The sequence below is a fragment of the Anolis carolinensis genome, chromosome 5 (assembly GCF_035594765.1).
Source record: "Anolis carolinensis isolate JA03-04 chromosome 5, rAnoCar3.1.pri, whole genome shotgun sequence".
Lineage (NCBI taxonomy): Eukaryota > Metazoa > Chordata > Lepidosauria > Squamata > Dactyloidae > Anolis > Anolis carolinensis.
Genome location: NC_085845.1, coordinates 88,639,848 through 88,662,866, shown reverse-complemented (window position 1 = coordinate 88,662,866; position 23,019 = coordinate 88,639,848). Strand labels below are relative to the sequence as shown.

General features: G+C 40.3%; 1 protein-coding gene across 5 annotated transcripts in view; it reads left to right on the top strand.

Annotated features, from left to right (window-relative positions):
- The window catches only part of cacna2d1 (calcium voltage-gated channel auxiliary subunit alpha2delta 1), a 574,720-nt gene that overhangs the window by 439,019 nt on the left and 112,682 nt on the right, over positions 1–23,019 (top strand). For all 5 annotated transcript variants that reach the window (XM_008111505.3, XM_008111506.3, XM_062981743.1 and 2 more), the window contains 2 exons: positions 14,838–14,996; positions 20,698–20,808. In XM_008111505.3, coding sequence (XP_008109712.1) covers positions 14,838–14,996; positions 20,698–20,808 — 270 coding nt within the window. The remainder of the gene's footprint in view (positions 1–14,837; positions 14,997–20,697; positions 20,809–23,019) is intronic.

The following is a 23,019-nucleotide window of genomic DNA, read 5'->3' as shown; positions in this document are numbered from 1 at the left end:
TAATTAGATGGATGAACATCATTACCAAATTCTAGAAATTCGATACGAACAAATGAGATATTTATACACCATCCTTTTTACAAGTCGTATTTGTGTCAGTGTATGACTAGCAGAGATTTATACATAACAGCTCATTCTTACATGAAGGTGATTCAATCATTCCTGCTTGGTTTAGCAAAATTTTCCAAGGAACATGGTCAGATTAAGGTAGAGGATGAAGGTACTAATTTCTCAGCTGAGTCCATGATTTTCTGCGGAGTCCTTGCAATTTAGTTCCAGGGTGGTGATAATGGTGAAAGGGGAAGGTCATGGAAGGTGTTTAAGTCATGCAAGGATTGTCATGGATTAATGTGTTTTAATTTCCCCAGGAATTTGCATTTTTGCCTGTCTGAAGTGGCATGTTTTGTTGCAAAAAGGGATCTTGCTGTTTAAAAGAGCTTAAATGTGTGCACAATACAGCTGTTTCCCCACTAATCCAGTTATATGCTTTGATAACTGTAAGTGGTAGATGATAGGGGTTGCAATTCAATCCCAGCATGCTATGATTTAGGAACTCGGTTTCGCATGTTTGCAGAGAGAATGTAATTTGTTTATGGATAAACTGCTGTTTCCAGTGAAAGCTATTTCTGCTTCAGGCTTGCAGAGGGTTAGAGGGAGAGGAGTCTGCGCTGTAAAAAATGCTTTAGACAAATTAAAGGTCTTAATTCATGACCTCATCAAGATCACTTGGATTTTATTTTTAAAAATTAAGGCCACACTGTCTCTGCAGAGTGTAGTAGAGTTGTAATTCTGTGCTAAATTCATTCTCAAAGGAAGGAAGAAGTAATTTTAGAAATTATCATCCTTTGCAATAAAGTCTTCGAAATCTGCAGTTTTACTCCAAGATATCCCATTTTTCTTCTCCATAGAAAATACAGTTTTCTGTGAATTATGAAAACTCTGTTTCCTCTGCAGATAACACCCTTTCATGTGCAAAAAAGACAAAGAAAAAAATCTGTCTATGAATTTTGCATGGAATAAATCCCAAAGTGTGAATATTCTTGTCAGGCCAGGTTTTTTTTGTCAGGTTTTTATCAACAATTGGGAAACATGTTTTTCACACATTATTCATATAATTTCATACATTTTTCCATCTTTCTGTAACTCAAAGAGTCAAGGTGAATTTGAAATACTTATAGTTTAGACTGTATTCCTAGTAAGACTTAAGCCTGCACTGCAGGTTTTTTGTGGTTATTAACTGGTGACCTTCTGAATGACAGTCCTTTAAGTCATCCTGTTATCAATAGTCCTACTTAGGTCTCCAGATTCAGTGCTGTGGTTTCCTAGATCAAGCCTATCTATCCATAGTATGATCTTCCTCTTTTCTGCTGTCTTCTACCTAGCCAACCCTTATTGTTGTTTTAGTAAGACATGTCTTCTCACCATATGTTTAAAGTACGAAAAATATCAACTTAGTCATCTTGGCTTGATTTGCTCTATGAACCATTTTTCAAGATCCATTTAAGTTCAGTTCATTTCACTTATCGGCTTTTGCAACTTAAAAATCAGAAATACAGTGGCATGTACATTCCTGAGTTTAGTACTCAACAGAATGGAGTACAGAAGTATGTGCTTTCTTCTTTTCATACAAAAAAGGTTCATTATCAGAGAGTCATGGCCCCCACAAAGGTGTGACAGAGCTCTGACCTGGGGACATGGGATTGGGGTAATGGCATGGTGAGATGAACAGAAGACTTTATAAAATATTGACTTTTGTTTTGTTCACCCAACTAGAGTTATTTATTTTATTTGGCACATTATATTATCCTCTCATCATACTGATTTTTTGTTATGTTTTTGTGATTATTGTCATTTTTACTCTTATGCCGATGAACAACATATGCCTATTTTGATACATTTAAAAAGAAAATTAATTGCTTTTTGAATTAAAACTCAAATTTGCAAAGTAAAGGTAAAGGTAAAGGATTTCCCCTGACATTATACATATATACATAACTTTATTACGGTCCATGGACTCGCAGCTGTCAAGTGAACAACATGCAAGAATTTACAGAACAGACATTAAGTCTAGTCATGCCTGACTCTGGGGGGTTGGTGCTTATCTCCATTTCTAAGCTGAAGAGACGGTGTTGTCCATAGACACCTCTGAGGTCATGTGGCCAGCATGGCTTCATGGAGCACTATTATCTTCCCGCCAGAGAGGTACCTATTGATCTACTCACATTTGCATGTTTTTGAACTGCTAGATTGGCAGAAGCTGGGACTAACAGTGGGAACTCACCCCGCTCCCCGGATTTGAACTGCCGACCTTTCGGTCAGCAAGTTCAACAGCTCAGCAAGTTCAACAGCTCAGCAGTTTAACCTGCTGTGCCACCAAATTTGCAAACAGAATTAAAAATTCAGCATGCAACAGAAAGCAATTAACAGTGTCTTTGAACTTCATTTGCACAGGTTTACACAAGTGGACAAGGGCAAAGTGAGCTCTCTACACCAGGCACATAATTTATTTAGACTGTGACATAGGTACCTAGTGACTTCTTTTGAAAATGCATTTTATCTGACTCCCTGCCCTCCAAGTCTGGCCTGCTGATGTACCCTGAAACCCAGTGGACAAAGCTGGGCAGTGAGTTGGACCCCCCCCCCCATTCGTCCAACCAGGTCTCAGTGATGCAAGCCAGGTCTGCTTGTTCATCCAGGATCAAGTCATGGATAGCTTTTGTTTTACCATTTACGGTCCTGGCATTTAGCAGGAGTTCCTTAAGCCTGGAGAGTCTGTCATGATGGCTATCCAACCTATCTTTCCTCAGGGTCGTAAAAACTCTGTTGCACTTCTCCCTGGGATGGCATATACGACTACAACTTCACCTCCCCAGCATGACCTCTATGGCATCCCCCGATCCCGGAACTCCCCACTCTCAGGGGCAGTTTGGGCCTAAGGGAGCTAACATATATTGGGGAGGTAGTCAACTCTCACTATTTGCTGGGGGGAATGATGTTCTGGGGAGCATCATGGGGGGGGGGATTTCTCTAAGGTTAAATTTAAGGAATCATTTAGTATCATGGAGGGCCATTCCAAGGTTGAGGGTTCATGTTCTTCCTGGCTAGTTTTTAAGGGAGAAAGGGATGCTAAATTGTGATCTAACTCCCTAATTAGGGTCGGCGGGGCTGATTCTAGGGGCCAATGGGGGCTGTTTGGCCATGTCTCCTTTTGGAGGCTAGCTGGCAGTCCATTCCGAAGTAGTCAAATGAATAAATCTTGGAAGACCCTCCTTACTTTAATTGCCCATCTGTCTAAAGCAGGTCTTAGTGCTTATACATTTTTAGGGATAATGGTGTCTCCAAAGATTTCTAGCAAAGGCAGTCTTTGCTAGAAATGTCTTACAGCATAAATAGTTATTTCTTCCATTGTGTTCTTGGAATACTGCTCTTGGACATCATTTTGCTTTCTGCCATGCTTCCAGACTGATGGAAAACAGAATGTTGGATTTGCAGTGAAATGTTCAGTGGGGAGTGAAACACATAGGCTTGTATCTGTTGAGACTGAATTAGCCGATTTTATGGAGAGAATATTGTGTAATGTAGTAGTAGTAATAATAATAATAATAATAATAATAATAATAATAATAGAATTATTTTTTCCCTTCTTTCTACCTATTTCTCATAACAGTTGATTTGTTTAGTGTTGTTTGGAAGGTTTTGTTATCCTAGAAGTTCATTAGTGAAAAGTTTAACTTTTTGACCAAGTCTACTGCAGCAGAAGTCTGTCTTCTCAGTTCTCTTAGCTATTTACCCTTCTCCCCATAACCTAGAAGAGCTCTTCTGACTAGTTCTAACTTTCTTTTCCACTAAAATTCTTTACAGCCTAACCCACCCAATTTCTAATCTAGAATTCAGATGGACCAAAGAAATCTGTAGTGTGGAGGAAGAAATGATAGTGCAATATTGTTTGAACAGAAATCTGCTTACATTTCTCCAGATCTGGACCAATATTGATCATTCATTGGTTGACAATGTCTTCAAAAATATGTCAAGATCTGAACTGATCCATCCCATTTTCCTTCTGTTCTCTTTGAAGAAACAATAGGACAGTCTAGCTGCTTAAATGTGTAGCGGGTTTTAGAAATTCCGGTAATGTTTTGATGTAGTTTCTTCTCAGAATTAACTCTAAGATCCTATTACTGAATATACGAGTACACACAGACAAAGAAAAACAGCAAAGCTGGATTTGGTTACAAGGAAAAGCCTCTTGGTATTAGATCTATTTCACTACTGCTCATTTAATATGTATAGATACATCTGGGTCACCAAGCTGCTTAGCCGAAACAGTAGGAGCAAGACAGCAACAACCTCTCGGTAGATTGAAAAAGCAGCTGCAGCAAAATCTGATTAGGCTGGAAACATGTTGGCCATATATTTTCAAATATCTATATTCCCAGAGCAATAGTGAAATGTAGCAATCAGCCTCTTTTGAATTAGTTGAAAAAGATAGGATTTCCCCCTTTGACAGATCATGTGACAGAAGGCATTACCCCTCTATGCACAATTAAGTCTCTTTACTCGGTTGTTTTTATTGATTCTTCTACTCCAAATGTTCTATACCTGTGAAGTGTTTCACACACTACAAACCAATGTTCTGTTGCAAACAATTAAGCTTGATCTTATGAAAAAGATACTTCTATGCTGCCCTGATATCTTTTAATATAGGATAGAAAATAAATAAGTAATATAAATAAATATATATACCATTCCATTTTTCTCTTCTGTCATTGTAGGAGTAGCATGCCTGTCCTGGAGGTAGATAGCAAGCAACAGAATAAGCACAACAACCTGAAATGACTTGGAGATGGGTTCAGGATTTCGTAGATGTCATAAAATAGGGGTGAGGAGAAAATGGCCCATTATTACAATTTATTTATTTATTACAATATTTATATCCCGCCCTTCTCACCCAACAGGGGACTCAGGGCGGCTTACAATAAAACAGACATATAAAAACAGTACAATACACTATAAATCAGTTAAAAAATTAACTTACATATAACATTCATAAAATGCATTTATAAAATATAGATAGGTGTGTACAAGTTTAAAAGACTGGGTCTGTCAATTGAGTTCCAGTATACATAATAGTAATTAATGCTGCTGATTCTTATTTGAAAGCCTGGCCCCACAACCAAGTTTTTACCTTCCTACGGAAGGATAGGAGGGAGGGAGCCTGCCTGATTTCAATGGGGAGGGCGTTCCATAGGCGGGGAGCCACTACTGAAAAGGCCCTGTCTCTCGTCCCCGCCAGCCGCACCTGTGAGGCTGACGGGACCGCGAGCAGGGCCTCATCCGACGATCTTAAGCTTCGAGGTGGGTCATAGCGGGAGACACGTTCGGACAGATAAGCTGGGCCAGAACCGTTTAGAGCTTTATAGGCTAAAGCCAGCACCTTGAATTGTGCTCGGTAGCTAATCGGCAGCCAGTGGAGCTGACGTAACAGAGGAGTAGTACACTCCCTGAACGCCGCTCCAGTTATTAACCTGGCAGCTTCCCGTTGGACTAATTGAAGCTTCCGAACAGTCTTCAAAGGCAGCCCCACGTAGAGTGCGTTGCAGTAGTCTAAACGGGATGTAACAAGGGCGTGGACCACCGTGGCCAAGTCTGGCTTCCCAAGGTACGGTCGCAGCTGGCGCACAAGTTTTAATTGTGCGAAGGCTCCCCTGGCCACCGCTGAGACCTGGGGCTCCAGGCTCAACGATGAGTCCAGGATCACCCCCAGACTGCGCACCTGCGCCTTCAGGGGGAGTGTGACCCCATCCAGCACAGGCTGTAACCCTATACCCTGTTCGGCCTTCCGACTGACCAGGAGGACCTCTGTCTTGTCTGGATTCAATTTCAATTTGTTGGCCCTCATCCAGTCCGACACAGCGGCCAAGCACCGGTTCAGGACCTGAACAGCCTCCTTAGTGACAGGTGGGAAGGAGTGACAGAGCTGGACATCATCTACGTACAGATGACACCGGACCCCGAAACTCCTGATGATCTCCCCCAGCGGCTTCATGTAGATGTTAAACAACATGGGAGACAATACAGAACCCTGCGGGACCCCACAAGTCAACGGTTGTGGGGCCGAGCAGGCGTCCCCCAATGACACCATCTGGGACCGACCCTCCAGGAATGAGTGGAGCCACTGCAGGACAGTACCTCCAAGTCCCATTCCTGCGAGGCGTCCCAGAAGGATACCGTGATCGACAGTATCGAAGGCCGCTGAGAGGTCCAGCAGAACCAGCAGGGACACACTCCCCCTGTCCAGTTCCCGGCGAAGATCATCGACTAAGGCGACCAAGGCTGTCTCGGTACCGTGCCCCGGCCTGAAGCCAGACTGTGCCGGATCCAGAAAATCAGTGTCCACCAAGAATCCCTGGAGCTGCGAGGCAACCACATGTTCCAAGACCTTGCCCAAATAGGGGAGATTGGAAATAGGCCGAAAGTTTCCGAATTGAGTGGGATCCAATGATGGCTTTTTCAACAGCGGCTTGATCACAGCCATTTTTAGGCTCGCTGGAAACTTGCCCTCCCGAAGGGAGGCATTCACCACCACCTTTACCCACTCGGCCAAACGCCCTCTGGCTTCTCTCACCAGCCAGGATGGGCAGGGGTCTAGGATGCATGTGGTCGGTCTCGCCTCTCCAAGGATCTTGTCCACATCCTCGAGCTCAACCAATTGAAATGAATCCAACAAAACTGGACAAGCAGGTGCACTCGTTACATCCTCAGAGACTGCCGTTAATATGGTGTCAAAGTCGGAACGGATCAGAGCGACTTTGTCCGCAAAGAACCGAGCAAATGCTTCACAGCGGGCTGCCGAGTTATCAGGGCTCCCACCTTGATTGGTGGGAGTTAACAACCCTCTGATAACACGGAACAGCGCCGCCGGACGGTTCTGTGCAGACGCAATGTTGGCCGCAAGGTGGACTCTCCTTGCAGCTTTGATTGCCGCGGCATATGCCCTAAGATAGGAGCCGAGCCGTGTTCGGTCTGACTCGTTATACTCTGATCGCCACACGCACTCTAGTTCCCTCTTCTTTCGCTTCATCGCTGCCAGCTCCTCAGTAAACCAAGGAGCTGGTTTAGCTCGGTTACTCGAGAGGGGACGCTCCAGAGCGATCGTGTCTATTGCCCTAGTCATCTCTCCATTCCAGAGAGAGACCAGAGCATCAACAGGATCACCTGCCGAGGAGGCGGGAAATTCCCCAAGAGCCGTCAGGAATCCTTCTGGATCCATAAGTCTCCTGGGGCAGACCATTTTAGGTCCACCACCCCTGCAGAGGTTGGGGGGCGCAGTAAGTCTAAACCTGATCAGGTGATGGTCGGTCCATGGCAAAGGAGCGATGGTGAGCTCCTCCACACCGCCACCTTCCTCCCATCCCTGACAGAAGACCAGGTCTAGTGTGTGCCCCGCACTGTGGGTTTCCCAGAACACTCCCCCCTCAACTGATGGGTTCTTCACATGATGTCACTAGACTTCTGACGAAGACCCCGCCCACAACCAGAGTAGAAGCATTCTATAATGCTTCCCTCGCAACACGTGATGCTTCCCCTGTGTAATAGGAGAAGTGTCACCATGCAGGAGTGGCACATGGAATGATAGAGCCGCCCAGCTGCCCCTTCATTCCCTGGCTTGAAACATCAAGGGAAGGCTTTTAAAAACATAGCACAACAACTTCCTTTAGAAGGTGCCAGAGAACTTGGAGTGGAGGAGGGATTAATTTTTGAAGAAATCAAACGCTGGGAGAGAGATGATACTGAATCCCCTACAAAGCCCCCCTCCCCCCAGTTCTTGTAAAATGTTTACTCATGTTCCTGAAATGCCAGCCGTGATTATGCCCTGGTAAATTCTGAAGTGCATGAACTCATCATGACAGTACAGTAGAGTTCTGGTTATCCGACTTCCGCTTATCAGAAACACCGTTTTATCTGATGTGCTGGCTTCTCACCCTTCCTGACGGGTGCCTGGAGCTTGGAGAGGCTTGATGTCAGTTGCTGTTTTTCTAGGCACTAACACGTAGCGGGCCTTTCCAAGCCGGGTTCTTGCTGGGAGGGACGAGACTGACCAGCACAGACTTTTCCCTCCAGCAAGCACTGGGCACTTGGAGAGCCCCCCTGCGCGTTGCTGCCTAGAAAAACAGCTGTTTTTCTAGGAAGCAACGGGGCTCTTCAAGCCCGGTGCTAGCCAGGAGGGAAAAGTTTCTTTCCTCCCTGCCAAGCACCAGGCTTGGAATTTGCTGCCTAGAAAAATGGCTGTTTTTCTAGGCAGCAATGGGGCTCTGCAAGCCCGGTGCTAGCCAGGAGGGAAAAGTTTATTTCCTCCCTGCCAAGCACCAGGCTTGGAGTGTATAGAGGCTTGGATAACAGGGCCTCTGATATTTGGCCTGCCCATTTATGTCAGATAACCAGAACTCTACTGTATTTGTAGTTGTTCCTCCAATATATTCTTGCATTTTCGTCCACATGGAACAATAGAAAACAATATATATTCTGTGAAAAACATTGGATATTTATTTTAAGATATATTAAGATCTGCTTAAATCATTCATAAGTGAGCAATGGCAGGATGACACTCTGGATCCCAAAGCATTATTCTGACATGATAGGGCATGACTTCACCATAACATTTTATTTCTTATTCTTAAAAATAGCTGCAATTTTTCCTTCCCCACTATATATAGGTTTTTTTTTATTCTCATAGGAATTGACACCCTACTTTGAATCTCCATCATAAAATAAAGACATTCAAAACACGCAAATGAAAAGAGAACTAATAAAATTTTAAAATTATGTTTATGAGTCATGACTACAATTTCATGCATAGTTGTCTGGGAACACACGCCCCTTTAGGGATGTCAATTTGCTGCATGATATATCAAATGCTGTCGCATTTCTCTCCCCAACAGCGACCCACCTCCCACTTCAGTCAGTGTGGCTGGGGTCTGCCTTCCCCTCAGCCCTTGCCCAGGGGTCACAGAACTGTGTACAGGGCTCAGTAGAACCACTGCCAGTTGAACCAGTGGTGATGCCTTTGGACCCCACACCTATGGTTCCATTACAAAGGCGTGACGCAAGATGAGTTTGGAACCAATCTACCCTAGGCATTTGTTGTTCATGGCACATGATGATGATAGGCATGGACCCACAAACAGGGATGCTTCAGAGATGTGTTTCTGTTCGACTGGTACTGGGGTCATCTCTATGCATTTCCTCCACTGTCCCTCCTGAATCGAATGATAGCCAAGTTGCAGATGGACAGTGCCAAGTGCATACTATTCACCCCATGTTGGCAACAGCAACCGTAATTTCCAACTTTGCTGCATCTGTCCAACTGACGATTCTTTCATCTTCCGGTCAGGCCAGACCTCTTGTTGTCAGGATGGGGTCAGATTCTTCACCCAGATCTCCACCAGTTACGGCTCACAGCATGGAACATCATGCTACAGCACTCTCTGAGCCAGTAAAATCCATTTTGGATTCAGCACAAAGTATGTGTACCAAGCAATCCTATGCTGCAAAGTGGAAACACTTCTGTACTTACCTTGAGGGGAAAAGTCTCAACCCCTTTTCAGCATCCACATCTCAGATCTTGGACTTTCTAGTCTCACTGTCAACTACAGGACTCTATCTTCAATAAACTGTTACTTGACTGCATTCTCTTTTTATAGGAGAATGCAGGGCTTACTGTCTTGTTTTGCTGACCCTCTCATACAGAAGTTCCTCAGGGGTTATAAGAACTTGTACTCTTCTGTGACTCTGCCATCCCGAGCTTGGTGCCTGGATCTGGTGCTTAAGGCAATGACCAAGCCCCCCTTTGAGCCTATGGCGTCAGTAGATATCTCATATATGTCTTGATAGATGGCCTTCCTGGTAGTGGCCTCTTCTGCCAGAGGGCCAGTGAGTTGTTTTCTCTCTGGGTGGATCCACCATACCTTCAATTCCATAAGGACACAGTGGTGCTCCGTATGGCCTTCCTTCCTTAAATGGCATCTAGGTTTCACATGTCATAGGACATAGTTTTGCCATCTTTTTTTCAGGACCCTGCCCTGGCACACCTCTTGAGCGTTCCCTTCATTATTTGGATATAAGGAGGGTTCTTATTTTTTTATGTCCATAGGACAGTAGAATTCAGGAAATCACCAAGGCTTTTCCTAAAGTATAGGAAGAATACTCCTGTATCTACCCATCGTTTTCCCTCCTGGATCATGTCTGCTATAAAACTCGCCTATGAAATGGAACATCAGGAACTGCCTCAGCACATCAGACACCACTAGGGCAGTGGCTACCTCCACAGTATTCATGAAGGGGGTTCCAGTTCAGGACAACTGCCAAGCAGCCATCTCGTCCACTCCGCTGACGTTTGTCACTCATTACAAGGTCTATGCTACTTCCAGGAAGGATTCAACCTTTGGTAGAGCAGTCCTGTTCTTTTTGGTGAGGTGACACCCACCTACCTTGGTGAGTAGCTTGCTAATCTACCATATGTGTGATTTTCATGGAGACCATAATGAAGAAAGAATGGTTGCTTACCTGTAGCCATGTTTCTTCAACTGATCATCCATGAAATTCGCACATCCCCGCCCTTCCTCCCCACTATTGTCATGCCTCAGTTTTTTGGCTGCCACCTGGGGGCTAAGGAACTGAGGCTACAGCCCCGCCCATGGCCTGTGTCTCCTGGGAGGGTGGGTGGGGCTATAGCCATTAAACCTTTTCGGACTATTCTGAGCTACTGAGCAGGTGCACAAAGGAGTACCATATGTGCAAATTTAACAATGACCACTCGAAGAAACACAGTTACAGATAAGCAACCACTCCTCCTTCTTCCAGAAAAAACCTGGATGCTGTGTTTACCTGCTTTCCCCTTTCACAACAGCATAGGTAACATGATTGAATAGTCTTGCTTCAGAACACTGGAAAGAAGACTGATATTTAATATACAGATTATAAAACAGTGTAAAAAGTCATTGCTATGTTGGACCCCAAGAATAAAAACACAAAATCAGATGTAAATTTCATTCAATTCATCATATTGTTGTTTCTAGTTGTGGTGAATTGTAGGTCTGTGCTTTTAATTAGAAAACATGGTGTGAAATTGCCAGGTAAATATACAGTGGCCCCTTGGTGTATACTGGATTTGATTCCATGAATACCAAAACCCATAGATGCTCAAGTCCAATTATATAATGATGTCACTTATAAAATGGCAAAATCACGGTTTGTCATCAGTCCATTACACCACATGAGTGCACTACGCCACATATATATCATGTATGTATGGAGATGTATGGGAATGATTGGGATCATGGGACTGATTGGGATTGCAAAAGTGCATATCTGAATATACAGTGACATATGACATGGCAGAAATATCTATTCAAATAAGGAAAATTATGTGGACAAAATATTCAGATCTTACCATAGAATATATACAGCACCAATGACACTCATCTCGCATTATAAGGATAAATCAAGTATGATGACTTGGAAATCTTATTTTTTTTAATATCAGGGGCCAGACTGGTTTCTCAGTGGTCAACAGAATGTCCTCTAGGTATATATACTAGCGTACTGTTGTTTTTGTTATTAATATTATTATTTGACCTAATCCTGAGCTGTCAGTTCTAGGACTGTGTCTTGACACTTTCAGGCTCAAAGTAAATCTTAAATAAATAGAAAATAAAAAACACTTTAATTTAGAAATGTTTTGTAGTAGCATTCTGTGAAGGAGTGTACTTATTTCACTAGACTACCACCTAGTGGCTGATCATCAAAAAACATTACTTATTTGTGACAAGAGTAATAGGCATATAATTTATTACTGGATTTTATTGTCCATTCCTCAATTCAAGTTGTGTAGAGCAAAACAATTAGAGCCTCTTTCTTCTAAATTGCCTTGACATATGTAAGCTGCCTGGTTTATGGAGGGACAATGCTGGCCTCCATTCAGGGAGGAAGAAAATCAATTTCAACTTTTTGCTGGTATTTTGTTAATTCATTACATACAAGGCTTAGCAGCTTTATCAAAATTTCTTCCACCACTTTGGGATTTGTTAGACCAAAGAGAGGATTTCAAATACGCTATATTTAATTTATCAGCCATAAAAATTAAACAGTTAATTTGTTCATTTTATTAGAAAATGTTGTTGTTTATGATGTTGTTTTTGTTTTAAAGAAAAGAGAGACACCTTGATATCACCATCGCGATGAGGCTTTATCCATTTTTTGTGTTGAATTCCATTACAGAAAGCTAGCTGATTAGCTGGCAATGAGTACAGTTAAAATTTGCTTCACAGAATAACCCAGCATGTTGTAAGTCCTGCTTAACATGGACTATTCTGCCTTGGAGTTGTTGGCAGCTGTAGGACAATAACATCCCATCGATGATGGGTTTAGCAATTCCCACATAGTTAAAAGATTATTGAACGCAGGCTGCAGCCTTTATCCCCTGCTTGCACAATGTGATCAAAGAGACAATAAAATAGAAGATTTCTGTTTGTACCACTCTGAGCATCTTGTGACAATTTATTGTGGCAAATGCATTTTTACCTGGAGTATGAATAAATAAAGAATGCAACTGATATAATAAGGCCTTGTGATATTTTCTGCAACTTGATGTTATTTCTTGCCTGCTTGAAGATTCCAAATATTTTGATCATGACTCTCAGTTCACAGAAGATTATAGGCCCTTTCAAGGCATTCTCCATGCTATCACATTGTTCTGACATGGATAGGAAACATATGAGCAGAGAGCAGATTTTATAACTCTGTATAACTCTTTTCTGTGTGGTGTGTGTGTAAAGGTATGGAGCAGAGCTTGTTGCAAATGTGGAAAACAATGCCTGAAGAGGAATTTCATTTGCTCAACATGTGCCAGCCAGCTTGATCCAAAAGTCATTTCTTTACCAATGATCAGGAAATTTCATTCAGGATCTTGATGCTAATGAATCCACATGGCCAAGAACACTATATTTCACACCATTATGTATGGATGTGAGAGCTGAGTGCTGAAGAAAGGTCATAGGTAGAAAATCAACCCATTTGAGATGGGGTGCTGAAGAACAGGTCTGTTGACTTCCAAAAAGCCATATACTATAGACGGATCCTAGAACAAATCAACCATGATTTTATCCTAGAATCCAAAATTTCTAGATTGAGGCTGTCATATTTTGGCCACACTATGTGAAGGCATGACTCACTAGGAAAAACAATGGCACTTGGTAAGATAGAAGACGACCATATTCCAGGTGGATAGTCTCAATTAAAGAAGCCATGGTCTTGTTTCTGAAAGACCTTGAGCAGGGGTGGTAAAGTCTATGGTGTCTTGGAGATATCACATACTTGGGGTTGTCAAGGTCCACTTGGGCCCCGTCTACACAGCTGTATAAAATCCACATTATCTGCTTTGAACTGGATTATATGGCAGTGTAGACTTAGATAATCCTATTCAAATCAGATAATATGGATTTTTTTCTTTGATAACCTGGGTTATCTGACTGTATAGAAGGGGCCTTGAAAGCAACTAACAATGACAAAGAGGAACAGTGCCATAGTAGAAGGACCTAACACAACAACAAATGACAACCTGGGCACACACAGAGTTATGCCATGCAAGTAAATCTTAAACAGCAACTCCCAGTTTGTCAGAAGATATGCAGGTAACTTGTCTTACATGGAAGAGACAAGTTATTATTGATCGAAGCCAGAGTTTGGAATGTTATTTTAAAATAGTAATTTTCAAATTGTTGTTGTTACTTCTTATGTAATATCTAGAGAGTAGTATCTTAAAAACATATTCTTTTTATTTTTTTAAAAAAGAAATGCATTTAAAATACAAAAATGGCAGAAATTGTAGTATTTCAAACCTCAAAAGCAACATTTTAGAAAATATTTAGTAATAAAAATATTAATAACATTAGCTGTTGGTACATCATTGATAATGGTTACTCCAAAATTAAATGTTTCACAGATAACTTTGCTATTTTTAACTTGATACTCCTATGTTTTGTACAAAATAAAATAGAATTTGGGCACAGCTAGGAATGGCTTTGACAGAAGCCTTACCGTCAGTTTGGCTTAGGCAGTGGATTATTGTGGTGGTGGAATTCTTATTAATATCTGAGGAAAGCTAGACAGTTTCGGTCCAGGGCAAAGACCTTCATACTTGAAGTACTTCAGTTAGTTTTCAGCTCAAATTAATTAAATATAACCCTGAATTATATTTCTGACACACGGTTTTGGTTGTCAATCATTCTCTGACCTTTAGAACCTTGGATATATCCACTACATAACATATCCACTGGGGATGGTGTTAACTTGATTGTTTTATCTATTAGCAAACTGGGCTTGTTCTGTCATGTTCTTCAGGAATGTCAATCAATTTGATTCAGGCCACTGGGTGATACTTACATTTAACTGTAATACAGCAGAAAAGTAGCTAATAAGTTCTGCACTTAGGTGGAGTATCACAATGGTTATTTCCATGAAATGTATATTACCGATCCAAATAATTGTGCAGCTAGTTTCTATTCCCTTCGCCGTTCAGCAGTACATTCAGCAAACAAAATTGTCCTAATATTTCAGAAGCTGTTTAGAATGCAGCATATTTGGTCTGTTGTTCAAAGGGAGAAAATGTTCATAATCTCATTAGTTTAATAAGACCTATTGCATGATTAGTGGTCACTTTGTTTTTGCATAATTTTCTTCTTTTTTCACCCTCTGAACATACCCTGGAACTTGTAGCTCTACAGTATACCTCTTAATAACTTTTACCAAGTGACCCTTTTCCATCTCTTTTTCTCCTGCAGTTCAATGAAAATGCTCAGAATGTCAGTTGTTTCAACCATCTTGTACAAGCGAATGTAAGAAACAAGAAGAAGTTAAAAGAAGCTGTTTACAAAATCCAAGCAAAAGGAATCACTGATTACAAAAAAGGCTTTAGTTATGCCTTTGAACAGCTGCTAAATGTAAGTGTTAGAAAGCCAAATCATCCGAGTAGTTCTCCTGGTGGTTCTATCTTTCTGAGGTGCAAATGCATTTCTCTTACTAAACAAGGGCTCATCTATCCAGTGATTTTTACAATTTACTCCAGTAGAGTATTCAAATCTATATGCAGCTCAGTTTGCGGAAATGCTTTTGTTATAATGTTGAATTTGTCTGTGGTTTTATCCTTTAGATTACGATTGGCAACAAGGCAAGGTCTGGATCATCCCCAGCGTCATTTTGGGAAGGGAGGGGGATTTGGCTGTGTTCTGCTTTTCAGTCTAAGATGCCATGGACATATTATTCTTCTCAGAAAAGGAAGCTGCCAGAAGTTACCTGAATTTATATACTGCTTTTCTCACCTCAAAGTGGTTTTACAACATAATAATGGCAAAATTCAATGCCAAACATACATGTAAAACCAAATCATATATCTAAAACAGTAAACATATAACTATGCATTAAAATCAATAATGAAATGAAAAAAGCCTTATTGGGCTGAAAACATTTCATGGATCACAAAACATGCCAGTTTTTTTTCTGCTTAGAAGGCACAGGATCCAAAGTGATTTTTAAAATCTGGTGGGGGACCCCGGGCCCACAAAACAACATTTGGAATCCATGAAGCCTATAGGCTTCATTATCCCCATTCTTACTTCTGATGCCAATTGTTGAAATCCATACTGAGCAGGGACTTGAATATGAATCTGCTGCATTCATAACCAACATTGGCATGTTTTACATGCCATCAATGTTCTCCTTCTTAGGATGTATCTACACTGAATTAATGCATTTTGATACCACTTTAACTGCGCTCAGTGGTATGGAATAATGGAAATTGTAGTCTTATATTATTTTAGTCTCCTCTATTAAATGGTGCAGTTGTCTCTACAACTTCTAGGGTCCAAAAACATTGAGCGACGACACTTAAAGATGTACCAAAGTGTATTCATTCTACTGTCCAGTATACTTTCAGTTACACTGTTTCTTCTGAAGCACATAAAAATTATGAATTATAGAAATATCCTGAAGCCCAGACTGCAGTTTTGTGATATGAATGTGCAGAGTCTAGGGATGTAAATATATCACTTTTTCATCCTTGTACGTGAGGATGAATAATTACAGCAGCTATTCCCTGTTGTAGAGAAAATGAATTTTTTGTGCATTTCTCATCTGGCATTCACACACCTCTAAGTGTCTTGAGAAATTATTTTGCACAGAAATACACATGAGGCTTTTGCATGAAAATTGCCAGATTTTGTGATAGGAAAGCATGGTTTCTAGAAGCTGTGTTTATGTGTAAGCTTGCTGTGTTTTGTACAGAAAATGGCAAACGTTACCTGGTGGTTACCTGGGATTGACGTGTTTTGTATAAAGAACTCCAGTGTATTTCTTCACAGAAGAATTTCCTGAAACACTTTTGGATGTGCAAAAATGTAACAAAAACTTCACAGAATTATTTATTTATTTGAGAAATGTATATCCTGCCTTTCTTTGAGCACAGATCCAAGGTGGTTACAACAGAATAAAAACATACAATACAAAAGTTAAAACAACCCAATAAAACATAAATATCTGAAACAGTAAACATAATTAAAACCATGTGAACATTAAAACCAAGATAAAAATCCAGAGCTTCCACTACCACTTGTTTGGCTTAATTAAATGCTTTCTCGAAAAGGAACGTCTTCACACCCATCTGGAATGCCTTAAAGAAGGGGCTGATCTTAACGCTACTTACTGTTACTCTATTATTCTTTCTGACCAGGTTTTCAAAATGTCAAGAAATGCCTTTCTACTAATAAATGAATAATGGCAACATTCTTTCCATTATTAATAACAACACATTCTGTTGTACATGCTACTGATGTTTACCATGTAAGCTACATATGCCCTTGAAAAGCTGACTTAACTATTGAGTCTAGTGTGTAGTAGTCACTGGATGAGTTTTGCTTCTCTACATGGGGTCTTTGATAGGTACTTTGTCCCATGCATAGAATTCTCTTTCGTTCTGTATCCATTGACAGAAATAGACCTAGAAGAGGGAAAAATCTTAGCATCTAAAAGAAGGTAATTCAACCACATTCCCACACACCTTTTTCTTTCTAACGCAATAATTGCTATAATAGCAACTCTACAAGTATAACAGTTGTGTGTTGGGGGAAGATCAGGAAAAATAATTTAGCCTATTTAGAAGTCATTCACAGTTCTCTGAAACTACCCTAGTTCAATTATATGGGATGCCACCATTGTGAGAGGTCTGAATGTCAACAACCTCAGGGCAGACATTTTCTGTTCTGAGTGCTGTGTAACATTACTGATTGACATTTGGAGAGTTTAAAAATAATGAAGAGGCAGGAAAGGGCTGCGCAAATGTAATGGGTACAGCCCCAGGATGTATTTGTTATAAAAGCAAAATACAACTGCTTTAGCGAAACAAACCAAGAATTATGGGGTCGAGAGTAGATGTCATTAACAGATATGTTTCTGTATGTACTTAAGTGTATAAACAAGTGATATTACAATTTAGTCAGAGGTATAGATGTTATTAAAAATTATTGAAGATATCCTGATATGTTGATTCACCAATTGCCGTGGAGATTATTAATGTAAATGCCTTCAGTTCATCAGTTGACTTATGGCAGCTCCAAGAATTTAATAAGGTTAGTTAAGGCAACCAATGGAGCTGCTTTAGGAGGTGGTATTATGTTCCCTGCAGTTCGCCCCAGTCAGCAGTTTAGCTTCAGATCTTTGCACTAATTTAAGCTTCCGGACCGTCTTCATAGGAAGCCCCATAGAGTGCATTGCAATAATCCATGTGAGATGTTGCATTGATTATTGCAGCATCTCGCATGGCATGGACTACTGTGGTCAAATCTGGCTTTTTGAGATACAGTAGCAGCTGGCACACAAGTTTTAATTGTGCAAATTGAGCTTCAGGTGTCTGCGCGGAGTCTGGGAGGACCCCCAGACTGCAGACCTGTATCCTCAGGGGGAGTCTAACCCCATCAAGCACAGGTTGCCACCCTATACCCTGATCAGCCAGGCGACTGACCAGAAGGACCTCTGTCTTGTCTGGATTGAGCTTGTTTATTAGCCCTCATCCAGCCCGTCCCAGCTGTCAGGCACTGGTTTAGGACTTGGGTAGCATCCTTGAAATGGGATAGAAATGAGTAATAGAGTTTTGTGTAATCTGCATAGAGATGACATTGAACTCCAAAACTCTGGGTGATCTCACCTAGGTGCTTCATGTAATCTGTCCTAAATATCTTGTCATAAACATAAATGCAAAGTACTATAGCTTCTATTTATTTTAGTCATTCTTATGCATTAAAGGAGAATTATTTTCTTCACATCTAGAAGGAAATTGCTTTCCAAACATACCAGGGAATGAAAATAAGTATTTTTTAATAAGTCGTTTAAAAAGAATTGGTAAGTTTAAAGGGGATAAAGTTGTTTGTGAATCATTTTGCTGCCTATTATTCCCCCATGTGCTGATAAAAACCACAACTGGAATAATAACCTTTTGCTGCAGCAGCTCAATTTAATTTTAGCAGTCATCGCTGGAGGAGGAAGCTGCCTCCAAGTCACCTTTAAGCCTACTGTGCTTTCAAATCAATTTCAAATTGCCTTGTTATGAATTCCCTGGCTCTTTTGTTTCATAAGGTTCTTTAACAAGATTTTGATTTTACTGGTAGATGGCAAAGTTTGCATGCATCCATGTAATAGATATGCTGGGCCATTGTTCCCATGTTTCAGAATTTAACTTGAAATTTCAGTGTTTTAGCTTCTTTCTCAGAAGAAAGCTGTGGAAAAACAAACATTTCAGATGAGGGGCTGTTCTTTCAGTGTTCGCTTTATCTTCCTCTGAAGCATCTAAACAATTGGGTAAAACCAGATTCAAGCTACTGGATCCATTGGCTGCCATATGTTAGGTTCATCTACTGTAGGCATCATTTTCTACTCTTCAGTACATAATATTTAGATGCCATGTTCAGCACCTCAGGAGGTCGGATAAGTGGCAACCCTTGTCTACTGGAAGGAGGAAGCAGCTTTTGTATGGCAACATTTCCATACCACATGTGACTCCGTGCAATCACTTCTACTTTATGAGAGTAGCTACCATGAGAGATTACTTTCGTGGCTGCCCTTGGTATCTAGTACAGAAGCCACTGATCAAGAATATATGAGATATGTATAAACTTTCTGAGATACTTTAGAAATATAGGACTGAGGTGCAGAAAAGTTAATTGGAAAGGAGCATTCTAAAATCTCTTTATGACCAGAAACTATTTTAACAAGGAATGTGAATTAGCATTATAAGTATGAACCTATCCTTGACCCTTTGATTTGTTTGTTCTTACACTCTACTTTTAGTCTGACCATAAGGAGAGCTTTGGATGTTTTTGTTGCCATTTCTGATTAACTTCAGCTTGCCATGCCATCTGACTCCACACAAACTTATATTAGTGATAAATGTGGTTTGAGGAAACATGCCATTACAAACCATAACACAACCCAACATTTTTTCCAAGTGTTTTGATTTTTAAACTTGTTCCTGGGGTTATTTGGGGCACTGATTCAGAAAGTTGCATTGAATAAACTACATCTGCTCTAGTTTCTTTACCAATGGTTATCATGACTTTCTATGGGCAAGCAATTGAAAACTGGTAGATGGCATATGTTCTTGTAACTCAGAAACTAGAGTGGATAGGGGAAAGGTGGTGCCATTTTTGGAAACAAAAGGTCAAATACACCCAGAAGTAGGGCTAACATCCGAGGCACCAAAATGTGTGTCGGTCAATGTAATTTATCAAATGTACTAACCATGACTAGGAATAACCACAGTTTGGAATCCAGGCAACATGATTAGTTACATGAAGTCTAAAATGGAAGGAGATATTTCCAGTCTCCTCCTTATGGTTGCAGAAACCCAGAGAAAAGTTAAGTTCAACTATAGTTTGTTATATTAACATAGGCATTAATTTAATATTGCATTGCTTCTAAACAAGTGTGAATTGTGGACCATGAGGAGCAATAGTTCCAACAATAAAATCATGTTAGTGCCCAGTTAGTTATTTTTTATTTCTGTGTCACGTGCCCAATAAGTACTTTGAAGACAAAACTAGATACAACTCTTCAGTCTAAAGTAGAGTCAAGTTCACCCAAATGGTTATTTTTAAGATGCTCATTGAACAGATTTTGCACTGTTATACGGCACTTGTTTGTTGAATTTGCATCAAAGCAAAGTTATGATAGCTTTACATTATTTATTATTTTATTACCTTCATTTATTTAATATCAGACCTCCAAAGCAGTGCAGATAAATTATTTCAGCATGAATGTTTTTTTTAAAATCAAAATCATAGCACTGCTGTTGCTAATATGATAATTTAAAGTTTATTTACCTTCATTTGGTAAAATAATACATCAATAATTGAAGAATGACTTGATCAACTGGTATTAATAAAGGGTTCTGTTAACATAGTAGTGACATTTTAAACTTTTAAATTTAACATATTGAATAACACACTTACTCCTTTTACTTAGGGAACATTCCCTGTAAGCTAGCAAAGTGTATGGACAGAATCCTTAAGAAGAAAAGAAAAAGGGTTTTGAAAGTTGTGTCACCCTGTTGCATACATTGAACCATAAAGTGCCATAACTGGAACATATCTTTTTCAGCACAATCACAGTGTCTTCAGAGCCAACTGCAACAAGATTATAATGTTATTCACTGATGGTGGAGAAGAAAAAGCACAAGAGATCTTTGATAAATACAACGTGGAAAAAAAAGTAAGATTAATTTATTTAAACATTTTACTAACTGGTTTCTTTTTCTTTGTTGCCATAATTAGAAATATGTGTCTGTATATGGAACCAAATTAAAGAGAATTCAGCCTTTATGTCATTTTCAAAAGCTCTACAAATTACTCTAGGGCAGTTCTACACAACCCATTAAAGCGAGTTGGAACCAGGATCCGAAATGGGACAAGCAATTGTATTCAGACCTGCTTCCAGTTAGAGACTCTAAGAATTAGGAGTTGGAAAGATCTGTGTCTGTGTGAGCCTTGAAGACCTGCCATTTCCAGTCACTGTGAACAGTAAATGGGTTCATGTTTCCATAGTAAAGCTTTGCCCATTTGTTCATGCTTAGAGTGGGTGAGCATATGAAACTTTTTTCAGTTTTCTATTATTTTTCCATTTGTGTGAATTTTTGCTTCATTTTACAATTCAACCAGCATTGCTGTTTGTAACTTTATGCAATCCTAAATAACTCCTGAAGGACGGTTTGCAATCATTGATGATTTTGTCAGTATGGTATCTCACTACGTCAAGACCTCCCTTCTGATCAAATAAGAGAACACTTTCAAATATTCTTTACAATCCTGCATGGTATCTGAGCCCTGCCTTTGTTTCTAGACATGGAAACTCGTTCTGACTGTATAATCTTTCTCCATTCTTTGCCTGTCCTTGTGTTTGTTCTTTCCCCCTTTAATATTCATTATAAATTTAGATAACAAATACTTTATTTAAATACGTTGAAATACTTGTCCAATGTCAATGGAATTTTATTGATCCCTCACTACAAATGTTTAAAGCATTATTTTGCTTGTGAAAACTTATGTTGATAAACCTTTCTACAAAGCTAGTTTAATATCTTGCTATGTAAGATAATAGAAGAATAATAAATATTGTATTATGACAACATTCATAAGAAGCACAATTTATATTGTGTGTAGAATAGGAATGGTCAGCTACTCAAGTTGGGGCTTATGTTCTTTTTAACTTTAGCTGAAAATGCTTTTTGTAACTTTATAGCTATCCTAAGTAACTCCTGAAGGAAGGAACCATTTCATATGTCTAGGGCACATGGGCATTTTGCACTTCTATTTATTAGGCTTGTGAACTGATTCAATTTGGTGAGCTCCATTCGGCCAATTCGGCTTGTTTGGCTGGCCGTAACAGTAAGGGCTCGGCCGCCTTGGTTTTTTGGCCAAAACGGGCCAGCAGTAACTGGTCAAGGCTCCTCCTATTCGGCATTGCATGGTGCATGAAGAGGCTGCTGCGTGCTTGCACAGGGTTTCCCTGTGAGCCCTGCCTATTGGGTCAATCAGAATAGAAGAACACTGTTATGTATCTTAACTAAGCTGTGTCTATTTAATGGGGCGAGTGCCTCCATTGCTCTCAGTTGTGTCCTGGTTCTAGAGAGGTGCTTCAGTCTTAGGCATCCAGATGGTAGCTTTCTCTGCAGGTCCTTCTTCCAAGTTCAGCTGAGGAAGTTGCTGAACACTTCTAGGCATCAGCTCAAATGCTGGCTGTTCAAACAGAACCTCCTCACTCTTGCTATCAGAGCTATCCATAAAAATATGTGTACCAAGTTTGGACAGATCCGTCATGGGTGGTATTCACACCGTTCTCCAGATGTGACTTGACAAAAACTTCCACCACCCTCTATTAGGCCTCCTGAAATCCCACCAGTATTTTTTGTTGGCTTATGAAGGGTATACGTGCAAGTCATATGGGATCCATCAAGCCATATAGGAGCCTTTCTGTTACAAACATACAAAAATACACACATGCATACTTTGACTCACTATATAGAGAGGGGGGGGGGGGGAGAGAGAGAGAGAGAGAGGAAGACAGAGTACCATTCTTGCAATGTAAGATTTTTTAAATTAAAATAAAAGCTTTCCTGTGAAGATCTTCTCTTTGTTTTGCTCTGTGGGTGCACATTTGTGTTTATAGGCTTCTCATCTAACCAAAGAAAGGGCAAGGGGTGGGGATTGTCTGCAGAGTCAGATGTGGAGAAAGTGCAAATTAAGCCCACAGTAACTTCCCACAGAGTTCCTGAATTTCATTGGGTAAATCAGTGGGTCGTGGCAACTAGATGATTTTCTACTCAAAACCAGTTGACAATACCATATTGAAAACAATCCCTCTGAAATACATAGTATCTACAAATATGTTTTGGCTTTGATTTGTCTTTACTCTAGTAAACTATAA